This window comes from Rhipicephalus sanguineus, chromosome 7 (genome assembly GCF_013339695.2).
Source record: "Rhipicephalus sanguineus isolate Rsan-2018 chromosome 7, BIME_Rsan_1.4, whole genome shotgun sequence".
NCBI classification, from domain to species: Eukaryota; Metazoa; Arthropoda; class Arachnida; order Ixodida; family Ixodidae; genus Rhipicephalus; species Rhipicephalus sanguineus.
Genome location: NC_051182.1, coordinates 14,861,079 through 14,876,457, shown reverse-complemented (window position 1 = coordinate 14,876,457; position 15,379 = coordinate 14,861,079). Strand labels below are relative to the sequence as shown.

The 15,379-nt window shown below is 49.0% G+C and overlaps 1 protein-coding gene across 1 annotated transcript in view; it reads right to left on the bottom strand.

Annotated features, from left to right (window-relative positions):
- Window positions 1-613: 613 nt before the first annotated feature.
- Window positions 614-15,379, bottom strand: part of LOC125759241 (uncharacterized) — a 33,112-nt gene continuing 18,346 nt past the window's right edge. Inside the window, exon 5 of the mRNA XM_049417641.1 lies at window positions 614-1,026. Within this exon, the coding sequence (XP_049273598.1) occupies window positions 983-1,026 (44 nt within the window). The 3' untranslated portion in view covers window positions 614-982. The remainder of the gene's footprint in view (window positions 1,027-15,379) is intronic.

Genomic DNA, 15,379 nt, shown 5'->3' with positions numbered 1-15,379 from the left:
ATTGCCAAGTCACTGTGGCGTGAGTGGCAACGAACATGCTGATAATGCTGCTCGGTCAGCTTTGCAAGTTAGTGAGGAATGCATCGTCAGGACTACCCTTCTTTTTGGAATCAAATTCAATACTCCCTTATTTGAAACAACAATGTCGTTAACAGAACTTTGTGACTGCTCTGTAAAAGAAGGCGAAATGCTAGCAGCCCGTGGTCCACTTGCTCCATGGACCAACCGCAAACATGCCAAACCGGAAGTGGAGGGTTCCGTGATGGCGGGTCTGAGGGTAAAAAGAGCCTGATTAAAAAACTTTGAGCGCGCAAAAGGACGTAGGACCAGAAGAAACACAAACCTGAGCGCTTGTGGTTTGTGTTTCTTCTGGTCCTACGTCCTTTTGCGCGCTCAAAGTTTTTTAATCATGCGTTACCAACTAGCCCACCTAGCCATTTTGTTAAAAAGAGCCGTTGGGCTATAGCTCCCCCATCAACGTGCTAGCATTTCGCCTCCATAGAAATGTGACAGCCACGGCCAGTTGCCCCTTTTGGGTCAGCAGCCGGGCACAATAGCCGATAGGCCGCCCCTGTCGCTGTTGTCGCAATGAGAAAGATCAGCCACAGTCAGTTTGAAGTATTTATTTGGTAAAGAGCATCATGCGTTGAATAAAATAATAAAAAAGGTAAAAGTGAGGATTAAGAAAACAATGGCCACTAAACCGCAATTGTGCAGCGGGAGGCTCATCATGATTTAATGCTGTAAAACAAGCAAACATTCATTATTGAACAGGACAGCACAGTCAACCTAAAAGACATGCCACACATCAAAGTTGTCTGTCATGCAAGCATTTTTTCGTGCTATATATAACTTTGGAGCCTGGTTGCGAACTGTAGGCCATAAAACAATAACTGAAAGGCACAACTGGCAAGGCATCGCAAAGAGAAAATATCACAGCAGCTGAAAAAATCAAGCTGCGGGCAATGGAGGCCGCTTGACATCACACTTTGTACATTGGTAGACGACATATCTTGCGAGTGGTCCCTGCACAAAAAAGCAGAGGGCACATTGAAAGATGGCTGGACCAAGGAAGAGATAAAAAGTGAGGCGCTGTCTCCAATGTGCTGTCAACCGCGAACGTTTACGAGAGGGATGAGCAAATGACGAACAGCGTCTTGTGGCATTTTCACTGCCTCAATGGTGATTGACAGTAGTGCTACGCCCAAGATGCCACTAATTAAGGCCTCCCTTAATTAGTGGCATGTATTTTCTCACAGGTCATAACTATTTTCTTTCTCGTTATAACATGGCACACTTTAGCGCTGGCATGGGGGAGTGCAATTCCGTCTTGACAGCAATATATTAGTATAAATGTTATCAGTTACATCCCTTTGCACAAACTGATATCTACCCAATGATATGCTCAATTATAAATAATAGTATCAAGGGTTTTTATGTACCTAAATCATGATATTATTATGAGGCATGACGTAGGGCCCAGGAAATTTTGACGATATGGCATGCTTTAACGTGCAGCGACATATCAGTACATCGCGGCCATGTCGATCACATTTTGATGGAGGCGAAATGCTAGAGGCATGTCATCATTGTTCTGATACTGCCATCACAATAGAAGTGGGACATACTGCAGATGAGCACTTTGCATTAAAACAACAAACTAACGATGCACTGCACAGCAGTAGAAAATTGATGTGCCAGTGAATAACAAGGCCCATTTCTGGCCTCGAGCTGCCGTCGAAGGTAGGTGGTGCGCCGCAAGTGGTGCGGACAGGCGAACACACACGCGCATGTCCCATAAAGTTTTGCAGATGACCATACAGAAGTCACGGATTAAGACGAGACACCTTCGGGAGAGTAATGCACATACTTTTGTTTGTACCATATTGGCATAATTTCAAATCAAACACTCACGTCAGAGCCAACGTTACCTTTAGCAACCAGATTCATAGCGACATGGTGCGGTTATCTCAAGCAATTGTGCATACCAGTTGTTACACTAAACAGTTTGATGTGTCTCAATCTGTGAGCACTGTACATCCAGTATATGACAGACATGGTCAAACTTATAACTGGGGATAAGGATGGAGCCAAGTGACATCAGCTGGCAAGGAGAAGTCCCCGTAGAAGTCCCCCGCTCAAACGGGCAAAGCAAACTGACAGGGAGGCCGGTGTTACCAGACTATGGTGGCTTTACCTCTGAAACCATGTTTCACCAATTGCTGACGACAAAAGCACCATCATGCATCAAGAGTGCTGGCAGAACGGCCACGCATGGAATTAGGCTTTTAAATCGTGTGCTGCTGCCTTTCGCAGAATGTGCATCAAAGTCTCATTCACACCTGTTGTGCAAGAAATGCAGATGTTGTGTTGTTCACATGTTTTGCTTCACATGCTTTGGTTATTGCAAATCCAGACTCAACAAAAGAGCCATTTTTGGGAAGGTCGTTAAAATCACCTTTTCTTTTTCTCTGTTTCTCTGCACACAACCTTCTGGATTTGTCAACTATAATTCGTATTAGTGAGGCTTTGATGATGTGTCTTTTGATATTGGTTGGCTTTCCGTTAACAAAAAAGTGCAGTTATCATAGGTTTTAATTTTTTTCGCAAGCATGGAAGAGATGTTTCACAAGCGTGGAAGAGCCTCTTGATCTTTGACAGGGATCTGGAGGCGCGTACCATTAAGATTTTGCAGTGCCAGAAAACTGCTGCTGTCTTCACCACACAGAATCAGCCATCAATGTAGCGAGAAAAAAAATCTTTGTTCTGCGACTGTATAGTGAAAATTGAGGCATAAATCAGGCTTCTTGTGGCCTGTTTGAATGAATTTTTAAAAAATAAAATATATGCATAATGTGGGTACATCTAATAGCTTGCAGAAGTTGACGCTATGGTAGGCACTAAGCTTGTGTTCAACGCCAATAATTTCGCTCGCTTTAGCATCAAAATTCTTCCTCATTATAGCGCTGAAATTATGCATCATGAGGCGGAGGATCCCTCTGCATGAGAACTATGTAGTCTGCAAGAGCAAGTGACACTCCAACAAACACCTGGAAAGTTCATTTGAATGCAATGTTTATTGCTTTTCATCAACATACTACAAAACATGAGTTTTTTCTTTAAGTGGTCATTTTCAGAAAACGGGCAATGTCGGGGTCAAATGGGCTCGGGAAAACGGGAAACATAAGCATGCTCATCAAGATCACCACATTAGAAAAAAAAATTAATATCCGTCACCCACGTGTTGGGGTTAACACTCTGCCATCTGCTTGAAAAACATCCCCTACACAGCATTCTTCAACTTCAAGTTTACTGTATGCTTCGGACGTGGAGTCCTACAAGCGTGCATATTCTTTGACAAGTGAAAAAAGACAGAAAAGGTAGTGCCGTTGGTGTGTTTTGCCATCATGGTGCCTGCAAGTCAAACGCCCATTCGAAAAGGCCACCGTGACTGCGACCAACACACTCGTGAAGCAACTGCAAAACGGTCGCAGTCCCCTGTAGGAGCACCTGCCACAATGTTGCTCAACATCAAAGCAAAATCCCGCTGTCTCCCCTGCCACTGTTTGCCCCTCCCTGGGGAAACACGGCGGGTTCGCATGAGCTCGCAAGACTGTGATGTTGTCGTCACATGATCCACAACCACCCCTGTCGACGGCCGGGATTTCTCCCATGTGTGAATACTAGGCTTGTGCGAATAGTAAATTTTAGGTTCGAAGCGAATAGTCATTTGGTCAAATAATTTCGAATCGAATTGGAATAGTATATATCACATATTATAAAGAAAAATGAGCATATCTGTCATGAGCCAACTAACCTGCACATTATTTTTTAAAATTGAAACAAGGCATGTGCAAATGTCATTCTTTTTGGTTCAAAGAGAAGTCGAAGCGAGTTTTAATAGTAGCAGGATTTGACTTTCGGTAGAATGCAGGTGATAACCTGTAAAATACATTACGTTTTAAACTTTACTATAATTAGAGCATATAGGCAGGTATAACAAGACTTTAAACTTAAGAAATGACTCGATACGAGGGTAATTTGTTCATTGAACCTTGAAGTGGGGCTGTGCGGATTTCCCCTGGATTCATGGCATAGCACTCCTGTGCTGCAGTGAAACCACTTTACCAGGGGGTTACATGCTGCTTATGCTATATGTCTATTTGTTCATTTCAAATACTTCGAAATTTAGAATAATTTAAATTTGTTTCGAAGCGAATTCGAATACTGTAATATTTGTATGATTATTCAAACTGCTCAAATATTCACACAAGCCTAGTGAACACCCCTTCATGCACATTCATTTCGGCTAAAAAGACAAAAGCACGAGAACAGCGAATCCAGAAGCAATGGCAGTGACCTTCATGTCCCTTCTACTATGCAAACACCTTCAACAAAATATTTTTCCCTTCAAGGGCCCCTCCCCAAGTTTGACAATTTTGAGCTGACGAGCGCAATGCATACACTGGGCGCTCACGATCACGTCTGCCAAAATTTGCAATGCTACGCGCCGTGGAAATGGGTCAAATTTCAAGCTGAACGCTGCTTGCCCTTCTTTTCACGGGCGCATGCCCAGAGAATGAGGGGATGACGTACACGTTGGAGTGGCCCTACGTAGGCGACTGTGCTCTGACGTTGCCAACAGCAGCATGTGACACTGTGATAATTATTTGACACGACCTGTGTAGTTTGTGTAATTCGTTGCTTTAATAGATGAATCAAACTTGAGAGAAATAATGAAACACACAAAGGAAATGTGTGCATCTTTTTCAATTTTTTTCCGTGAATTGCAGCGACATGCGGCGCTAATGTGCCTCCATTTCGCATGCGTTCGTGTCCCCGCCGTTAGCGCATTGTGCAGACGCCAGCCCTGACAACGAAAGTAATTGTCTAGCGTGTTCTAGCACTCATTACGCTCATTTATTCTCCCGCATCTACCTAAATGTTCATGTGGAACTGGCTCTTGATACCGCTAGTCTTGCGCCCATACAAATGTCGCAACTTTCATGCCCGTCCCGCAGAAACAGGCAGTACACCACAGAGAACGCCGACACAACACCCACGGCTGCTACATAAAAAAAAATTACACCATCTCCCACTAAAGGGAACCATGTGGGGATGCGAAGCAGTGCATGGGTCGACTTAAAGTTGCGCGATTGCTGAGAGAGTGTAAGGGGGAGAGGCCACAGCGTCTTACCCAGCCCCTTACACAGGCCTGAACGTGCTAAAGCGTGCCAGTGCATTCTGACCAGGATACAATGCGTTGGTTCATTGCACATCTGCAGAACCTCGTTCCCCGACGCCATCACATGATTGCTGAGAGAGTGTAAGGGGGAGAGGCCACAGTGTCTTACCCAGACCCTTACACAGGCCTGAACGTGCTAAAGCGTGCCAGCGCATTCTGACCAGGATACAATGCGTTGGTTCATCGCACATCTGCAGAACCTCGTTCCCCGACGCCATCACATGATTGCTGAGAAAGTGTAAGGGGTAGAGGCCACAGCGTCTTAACCAGCCCCTTACACAGGCCTGAACGTGCTAAAGCGTGCCAGCGCATTCTGACCAGGATACAATGTGTTGGTTCATTGCACATCTGCAGAACCTCGTTCCCCGACGCCATCACATGATTGCTGAGAGAGTGTAAGGGGGAGAGGCCACAGTGTCTTACCCAGCCCCTTACACAGGCCAAAACGTGCTAAAGCGTGCCAGCGCATTCTGACCAGGATACAATGCGTTGGTTCATTGCACATCTGCAGAACCTCGTTCCCCGACGCCATCACATGATTGCTGAGAGAGTGTAAGGGGGAGAGGCCACAGTGTCTTACCCAGACCCTTACACAGGCCTGAACGTGCTAAAGCGTGCCAGCGCATTCTGACCAGGATACAATGCGTTGGTTCATCGCACATCTGCAGAACCTCGTTCCCCGACGCCATCACATGATTGCTGAGAGAGTGTAAGGGGGAGAGGCCACAGTGTCTTACCCAGCCCCTTACACAGGCCTGAATGTGCTAAAGCGTGCCAGCACATTCTGACCAGGATACAATGCGTTGGTTCATTGCACATCTGCAGAACCTCGTTCCCCGACGCCATCACATGATTGCTGAGAGAGTGTAAGGGGGAGAGGCCACAGTGTCTTACCCAGCCCCTTACACAGGCCTGAACGTGCTAAAGCGTGCCAGCGCATTCTGACCAGGATACAATGCGTTGGTTCATTGCACATCTGCAGAACCTCGTTCCCCGACGCCATCACATGATTGCTGAGAGAGTGTAAGGGGGAGAGGCCACAGTGTCTTACCCAGACCCTTACACAGGCCTGAACGTGCTAAAGCGTGCCAGCGCATTCTGACCAGGATACAATGCGTTGGTTCATTGCACATCTGCAGAACCTCGTTCCCCGACGCCATCACATGATTGCTGAGAGAGTGTAAGGGGGAGAGGCCACAGTGTCTTACCCAGCCCCTTACACAGGCCTGAACGTGCTAAAGCGTGCCAGCACATTCTGACCAGGATACAATGCGTTGGTTCATTGCACATCTGCAGAACCTCGTTCCCCGACGCCATCACATGATTGCTGAGAGAGTGTAAGGGGGAGAGGCCACAGTGTCTTACCCAGACCCTTACACAGGCCTGAACGTGTTAAAGCGTGCCAGCGCATTCTGACCAGGATACAATGCGTTGGTTCATCGCACATCTGCAGAACCTCGTTCCCCGACGCCATCACATGATTGCTGAGAGAGTGTAAGGGGTAGAGGCCACAGCGTCTTACCCAGCCCCTTACACAGGCCTGAACGTGCTAAAGCGTGCCAGCACATTCTGACCAGGATACAATGCGTTGGTTCATTGCACATCTGCAGAACCTCGTTCCCCGACGCCATCACATGATTGCTGAGAGAGTGTAAGGGGGAGAGGCCACAGTGTCTTACCCAGCCCCTTACACAGGCCTGAACGTGCTAAAGCGTGCCAGCGCATTCTGACCAGGATACAATGCGTTGGTTCATTGCACATCTGCAGAACCTCGTTCCCCGACGCCATCACATGATTGCTGAGAGAGTGTAAGGGGGAGAGGCCACAGTGTCTTACCCAGACCCTTACACAGGCCTGAACGTGCTAAAGCGTGCCAGTGCATTCTGACCAGGATACAATGCGTTGGTTCATCGCACATCTGCAGAACCTCGTTCCCCGACGCCATCACATGATTGCTGAGAAAGTGTAAGGGGTAGAGGCCACAGCGTCTTACCCAGCCCCTTACACAGGCCTGAACGTGCTAAAGCGTGCCAGCGCATTCTGACCAGGATACAATGCGTTGGTTCATTGCACATCTGCAGAACCTCGTTCCCAGACGCCATCACATGATTGCTGAGAGAGTGTAAGGGGGAGAGGCCACAGTGTCTTACCCAGACCCTTACACAGGCCTGAACGTGCTAAAGCGTGCCAGCGCATTCTGACCAGGATACAATGCGTTGGTTCATCGCACATCTGCAGAACCTCGATCCCCGACGCCATCACATGATTGCTGAGAGAGTGTAAGGGGGAGAGGCCACAGCGTCTTACCCAGCACCTTACACAGGCCCGAACGCGCTAGCGCGTGCCAGTGCGTTCTGACTAGGATACAACGCGTTGGTTCATCGCGCGTCTGCAGAATCTCGTTTGCTGACGCCATCACATGATTGCTGAGAGAGTGTAAGGGGGAGGGGCCACAACATCTTACCCAGCCCCTTACACAGGCCCGAACGCGCTAGCGCGTGCCAGCACACATGGTTCCCGAGCGGACGGTCACCAATGAAAGAACGGACACAGCCTCCAGCAAAAGCTGAATCACATCTAAAAGGTAGCGGCCGTGCAACACCACTCGCGTGCTCGGGCTGGCTTGGGCACGTCATGCGCACATGACCATATATGCCCATGACGTGTTCATGCATATGCGTCATGTGATCCTCCAGCTCCGCTTCCGAAGAAAGCAGGGAAGGGATTTGGCTTGCGAAGGCTACACGGGGCAAGTGGCAAGGGTTTGAAGTTTGCCTCCTCGCATCATGGTTTTGCGCCGCTACAAATTATTGTTTTTCTCGGCTCATAATGAACCAATGTGAAAAATTCTTGCGGCATAATGCTCTTCGTTCGGCACACAACAACTTCCAGCATCTAACTAAAATTTGCTATGTGGCCGGGTGAGTGGTCCTTTAAGGTGCCATTTGGGAGCAGAATGACAAGAAAATAGGGCACAGCTGCTCCAACCAAAAAAGTGATGATCTGTGCCTTCACAGGCCTGTACCGGGCCAACAGTGATCTGTCACATTTAAGCATTAAACGCAGCATACTTCATTAAAACAACATCTTTTCAGTACGCTCAGTTCAAAATTAAGGCGAGGTACTACTAGAAAAATGCAAGCTTTTACCAAAGTTATGAATTTACTGTTTTTACTTGTTTTATCAGGTTGAGCTGGTCCACTTTCATGGCAAAATATAATCAAGGTTTTATATAAGCTGTAAATGGGCTAAAATTGCTTCTAAAGAGCACATGGTGGCTGCTGAAAACTAGGATGTGGGAATAGAGTCCCCTGGCAAACACCATGTGGCTTCTTGCCATTGCATTTCACACTAGAAGTTCAACAAAGCCACATTCTCAACATAACCACGATTCCAAAGCTCCATGAAAGAATTTTAAAAAGCACATCTTTTCCACATAGAAAAGATTTCAATACGAAGTCTAAAAAAGCGCTTTTTCCAAGATGCAATTTTTGGCAACTGTTTAGCCACCTTGTTTATGGTACTTCTCATGCTCGGATCTGCAATAAATTTTCACCATGTTTTCTTTAACATTTGGGGAGTGCCACTATTTTCGTCAAACAATGATGTCGCTTATACATGGGTGCAACAGCCGAAGTATGATTTCGAGCAATTTTTGGAGCAGGAAAATGTTGGTTTTCTAGCAGGTTATGCAAAAAAAGAACTACATTCTTTAAGCGTCAAATCCCAAATTTCGAGCACTATAGTGAAGAAAGGTTACTTTTAGAACAGAAAACAAAGAGATATGCAAAACATTCAACGTCAGCCAACTTGTGAACAGTGCACATGCAACAAAAGCATTGTGTTGAACCACCCCACAGTGCAAACGGTGACACAGACCACATCACCATTTGACAGGCGCTGCAGATGCTAATAAGGCCCTGCCTAAAAATGTACTGGCTTTAATTTCTTGTTTCTGAGAGACGTTACAGGCAGCTCTGAATGATTGCCAGTAATTTTTTGGCATCAGTGACCATACTAGTACTCATAATTATACAGCGTGTGCATGCATGTGCAATTAAGGAACAAAATGCGCTGCGACCCGTGACAGCTTGTACTGGTAGCACCTTCCCAATCTAAATACTCTCTTCCGCACAACACCAGGGCACTGCATCGAAAATGACTTAAAAAGCATTCTGCATGCAATAGAACAAGGCCTGGAAATTTTAAAATTGCGGCCCTTCGCTCTTTTCTTTTGGGGTGGGGTTAGGCTTGTTTATTGGGAAATTTATGGCCACGCCTGTATAATCGGGAGGTTTGCTAAAAATTCGGGAGTATCACAGGAATATCGGGAGAGTCTGATGGTAGGCAAATGGCCACTGTTTCCACTGAATACACCGGTGGCACGCTGTAAACATTTTTATACGGAGCTTCCCCTTTAACTTTTAGAATCAAACTGCAACCAGCAGAAAAAAAATTTTCAGGCTCCCACAGAGGTCGTGCTTCCCACATAAAGTACGCCTACAGGCTACTGTGGCTTTTCTGCACGTCTGGATTGGATGATAATGTCTAAACTGCAGGCAGCCTATATTTCTTGCTAAAGTTAGCCCAAGTTAGACAATTTTGAGGCTAGTCGAGCATTTTGGCGCAGCGTGGTGCAATTTCAATAAATTTCACGGTTTTGGCATAGCTTGGCCATTTTCAGAGCTCGCACGCTGTGTTTTACTTAAAGGTGATGTAAGGGGCATTCAAGAAAGGTGACGCAGGTAACACTCAAACACTAAACGCATTTTGCTTGGATGCTATGGTCACGGGGTCGTGACATGGATGAAGGCAGCAGTTTTATTTGGGCGAACCTGTTCCCGGTAAACGAAAAGTCAAAGTACAAGCGACACACGCTTACACTGATAGTAGCAGCGAACAGAGCGTCAGCCGTCGATAATCTGCTCTGCGGTAAGGGGCGTCGGCATTTATACATGCAGAATCGAACATTCGAGCCTTATCGCTGGTGGCCACGTGAGTTCCAGAATAAGCTCAACAGTTCGTGTTTGTACGCTCAAGCCTGTCAGAAGATTCCAAAATAACCTGGAAGGTTCCCAGACGTTAGGGCACAGCTTGCGCAAGGCAGCGGCTACGCGTGCAACCGACTACTAGTTACATAAAAATCACAAAAGAAGCACGTGTGGCGCCATTACAAATGTCACAAAATAAGGAATTGTACCAAATTGGCACAACAAACACAGCTGTTACAACCCTGCTTGTAAAAACACACCCCTACTTCTCACGTACTGTCTCTTCACCACTCTTTTGTCTACTCTCATTTTGCTTATGGCAATAATACGTTGGAGAAGCACTGTGCCTCTCCAGATTGTTTGAAACCAAGCTATAAGAATAATTACAAGCATAAGAGACAGTAGGATTGGGCGTGTTGGTCTGTCTCGTCTCTTCTATCCCCTCCGGTCGTTTGCGCTGTTAAGCACTCTTTGTCAATTACAAGCAGTTAGCGCTTTTCCAATGCCACATCCCTAGTACACGAAAATTACATCTGTATTTCCCTGTAGCATCCATTTCGCTGTATCTGTGCATTTTTGTTGTATCTTCTATTTATTTTCCTGTGTACCGATGCTATTATATCTTACCAAGTTGTATTAGTTGTATAAGTTTTATAAGTTGCATTAGTTATACCTAGTTGTATTAGTTATACTTTTTATTCGCTGCTGCCTGTATGGTCCCCCAGGTCCCTTCAAGCTGTTTTTCAACAGCTTTTTTGCCTGGGGAACCCCCAACTTTTTGTGTTGGAAATTATAGGGGTTCTACTTTTTTGCAACAAGCATGAACACAACAAGCCGCGCGTGCGAACCTGTCCCTCGTTTGGATCACACCGCGCACTAGAGGAGTGTAGTTACTCGCTACTAGTGCTACGCAGCAGCCCTAACAGTCAGAGCTGTGACCCCCTATCCCGCGGTTCGCGTAAGTTGCGACTGCGGCGGGTTTCAGGCCAGTGGGGACAGAGACAAGTCTTTCAACTGAAGGTGTTTATTCACCTCAGATGCCAATTGCAACAATTAAAGTAGCACATCAAGTTACCACCTCAGCGGCGGAGTGTTCCGCACTACTGGGGGAAACAACAACAAAATAGCAAGCACACGTCGAGGGAATGATAAAGGCTCATCTCACCTCGCGCGGCTGCTTTTGCACTCCGGTCCGGGGCGGTGGTTCGCACTCCATGGCCGGAGCGCTGCAGGGGTTGATGGCGGCGGTGGTGCTCACGGCTTGGGTCCGATGTGGTCAGTCACACCTCACAAGACCGAAGACATGGGGGCCCCCAAGGAAGCGGCGCGCGTTCCTAGGGGTGTGGAGAGGAGTCTCTCCAGAAAAGGGCAAGGAGGGAAAACGGGGCATCTCGACTTCGGCCAGGGAGCAGGACGCGAAGGGCAGCGGGAGCGGCACAGTGCCCTCTCCTACGCAACCCCCCTCGCCACTACACGTACAAACGTAGCGTGAAGCCGAGGTGCCGCCGCGTTGAAGGCAATGGGTTGCGTGTGCAACCCCACATCCCCCCCTCCTTAATTGAACCCTTTAGCCAAAAAAGAGGACCGCCATCACCGGGGGCTTTCTAAGAGGGGGGCTAGCGACTCCGCCAGAAACACGGCGACGTCCGTGTCAATGAGGGAGCCGCCCGGAGACACAGATCACAGCACCGTTATCGCTGAGTGATGGCACTGGGGAGACATGACAGCTGATGGGGGCGCCACAGGAAACCAGGCAGCTCGGACCGTGCACGCTTTTGCTTGCCTCTGGCGTCGATCGCTGGCTCGGACTTCGCGGGCCTGTGCTTTTGAAAAGGGGGGCACCCGGCTTCGGGCTCGATTCTGGTGGCCGTCCCGATGTTAGATGTTCGCTTGTGGTGGAATGGTTCTTTCTTTTTCTTTTGAAGATTTCTCCGTGTCGCGCGCCTCCGCTGCTCTGGGACTATCGGCACGCAAAGCAGCAAAGAAGGCGCCGACCCATCCTCAGCAGCTCGCCACTAGTTGCTCAGCAGGGGTCCGCTCTGCTCCTGCGGCCTCGTGCTCTCTCTACCTCTTTTCTTCTAAGGCATTTGGAGTCGAAAGTCCCCCGACGCTTGCGGCTGGCCGGCTGCAACCCCTGTTCTGCGCAGCGGGATACCACGCTCGTACCGCGGGTGCACTCCGTACTTCGATCGCCGGGTCTGCAACTCTTTGCCGGGCTGTGCAGTGGTTCCGCGAATTCTTCTCCACCAAGACCATTCGGGACCGGAAGCTGTTTTGCTGTTTTTCTTTCGCCTTGACTCTGGCTGCTGCTGTGGGCTTTTGGTGTCGCCGCTCTCTGCTGTAAGACGCTTGCGTTGACGGCTAGATGAAGTGCCAGGCTATGGGGCATCTGCTGGTGAAAACGGTCGTTTTGGCTTGGCTGTTGTTGAAATGCTGCCGATGGGTGATCTGCGACTCGAACAATAAGTTAGCCCCTCTCTTACTCTCCGAAAAAGCAAGCGCGTGCTCGCTCTCGAAGGCTGATATCAGAGGAGCGTCCCGTCCGATATCACGCACAATAAAGCCCCTACGAACCGGACAGAGTTAGTTCTGCGGAGATCGTAAGTTGTAGCGTCGCACTGAGCTCGTACGTCGAGCCATGCCTTCGGATGCCACTGCCTGCGGGCGCGGGGAAGCGTTTCCCTCGGGCCACTCGTTCCTTCTGTCATAGTAGGGCTTGAGATCACAGACATGCACCGGTCCGCTGATCGGTCTTAGCGTCAAGTCCGTCAGCTTGTACACAAGAGAAGAGACAGTCTCCCCTACCCGGTACGGTCCTATCCGCTGCGGTGCCAGAGAAGCTGAGAATTTCTTACTGGCATCGCTTAGGACATGATTGCGCTTCAACACCACGTCGCCCACTTTTTACTGCCGTCCTGATGAGAGCGGTCATACTGCGCTTTCTGCTCCGCACGAGCAGTGCTCAGGTTCCGTCGTGCTTTGCACAAAGCCTCCGTCACCTTCGCGCACAGCCCAGCTGCACAATCAGTGCGTGCTGACGAAGCAACCAGTGCCATGCTGCATTCCTGTAGAGTATGTTCTACAGCATTTGGCAGCTCCCTTCAAAGATTGAGGGTGGCAGGGGTAAAGCCAGTCGAGCGTGTTCACAGTAGCCCTGAGAGAAATTGTGCGTCCCCGCAATTTCAACGAGCATGTGCTTGATGTTGCGGTTCCCACGTTCAATGAGATTTGCCTGGGCACATTACGTGGTCGTTCTCCTGCGCTTAATGCCGAAGGCTACGCAGGAGTGTACGAAGATTTCGACAGAGAATCAGGACGAACTGTCCGTTATAAACTGCTTTGGATATTCGAATCACGTGAACACCTCAATGAGCTTATGCACGAGTATGCGTGCCAACGTGCGGGAAAATCACCGCTTTGAAGGACTCATGTATATCCTTCTCCACGGGGATTTATCTTAGCAAGGAGTGGTCAGTTCTCAGCGGGTAGGAATTGAAAGTAGGAAGAAACGCGCTCGCAGCGTTACTAGCTGCTTCAGAGCGCCGCGCACTAACAGCAATACCAGCTGCGTCAACGTGCGCCGCGGCCTGCGCCGCCGGGCTCCCGAAGCCCATAAAAGACTTACAAAAGTATTTACAATAGAGATCCTGCCGCTGTGCCTCTGACAACTCCCTTCGGCTAAGCAAGCTTTCCACTAAACTGACGCAGTCGTAGTGGTTAGCGTTCTCGTCCTGCGAAGGTGGGTCATCCGCCCTTCGTTCCGGACCGTCGCCGTCGAGCATTGTAGCAGTTACTATATGCTCTCAGGCTGAGTTTCAAATTATCAGAATGAGTAGTAATGTTACCCCTCCTGATAACAATGAGCGTCAGCAGCAGTTACGTCGCTCTCAGGCTCGGCGTCGGGCAAGGTGATTTGAGTAGTAATGTTACTCTTCTCACAGACGAGCGTACGCGAAAGTGCGTCCGCTACACGCTGTTCGTTCTCCCTCTGCAGCGAAGAGCAAGTTGTATCGCTGCAGGAGGGGTGCCCATCGCGCCAGCCAGCCACTCATACCCCTGCTTTGTGCTACTTCTACTCCCTTTGGCTAAAGTTCGCTGCAGGAATCGAATGTGCAGTAGTCGTTACCGCACCTTCGAACTGTTGCTTATTGGCAGCATCCGTGACAGCAACTGCGACAGCTGTAAGTCAGCTCCGTGTGCTGCCATGGTTGTTCGTGTAGCGGCAGTCACTCACACAAACTGACTCGCTCTGTCGTACCACTGGCCCCACGTTGGGCGCCAAATATAGGGGTTCTACTTTTTTTGCAACAAGCATGAACACAACAAGCCGCGCGTGCGAACCTGTCCCTCGTTTGGATCACACCGCGCACTAGAGGAGTGTAGTTACTCGCTACTAGTGCTACGCAGCAGCCCTAACAGTCAGAGCTGTGACCCCATCCCGCGGTTCGCGTAAGTTGCGACTGCGGCGGGTTTCAGGCCAGTGGGGACAGAGACAAGTCTTTCAACTGAAGGTGTTTATTCACCTCAGATGCCAATTGCAACAATTAAAGTAGCACATCAAGTTACCACCTCAGCGGCGGAGTGTTCCGCACTACTGGGGGAAACAACAACAAAATAGCAAGCACACGTCGAGGGAATGATAAAGGCTCATCTCACCTCGCGCGGCTGCTTTTGCACTCCGGTCCGGGGCGGTGGTTCGCACTCCATGGCCGGAGCGCTGCAGGGGTTGATGGTGGCGGTGGTGCTCACGGCTTGGGTCCGATGTGGTCAGTCACACCTCCCAAGACCGAAGACACGAGGGCCCCCAAGGAAGCGGCGCGCGTTCCTCGGGGTGTGGAGAGGAGTCTCTCCAGAAAAGGGCAAGGAGGGAAAACGGGGCATCTCGACTTCGGCCAGGGAGCAGGGCGCGAAGGGCAGCGGGAGCGGCACAGTGCCCTCTCCTACGCAACCCCCCTCGCCACTACACGTACAAACGTAGCGTGAAGCCGAGGTGCCGCCGCGTTGAAGGCAATGGGTTGCGTGTGCAACCCCACAAAATAAAGTTCAGTCTCACATCCTTACCATTTCTGACCTGACTGAATACAACCTTTTTTTATACAGCTTTGTGAATAACAAACTACCACCAACTGCATCTCTGCCTCAC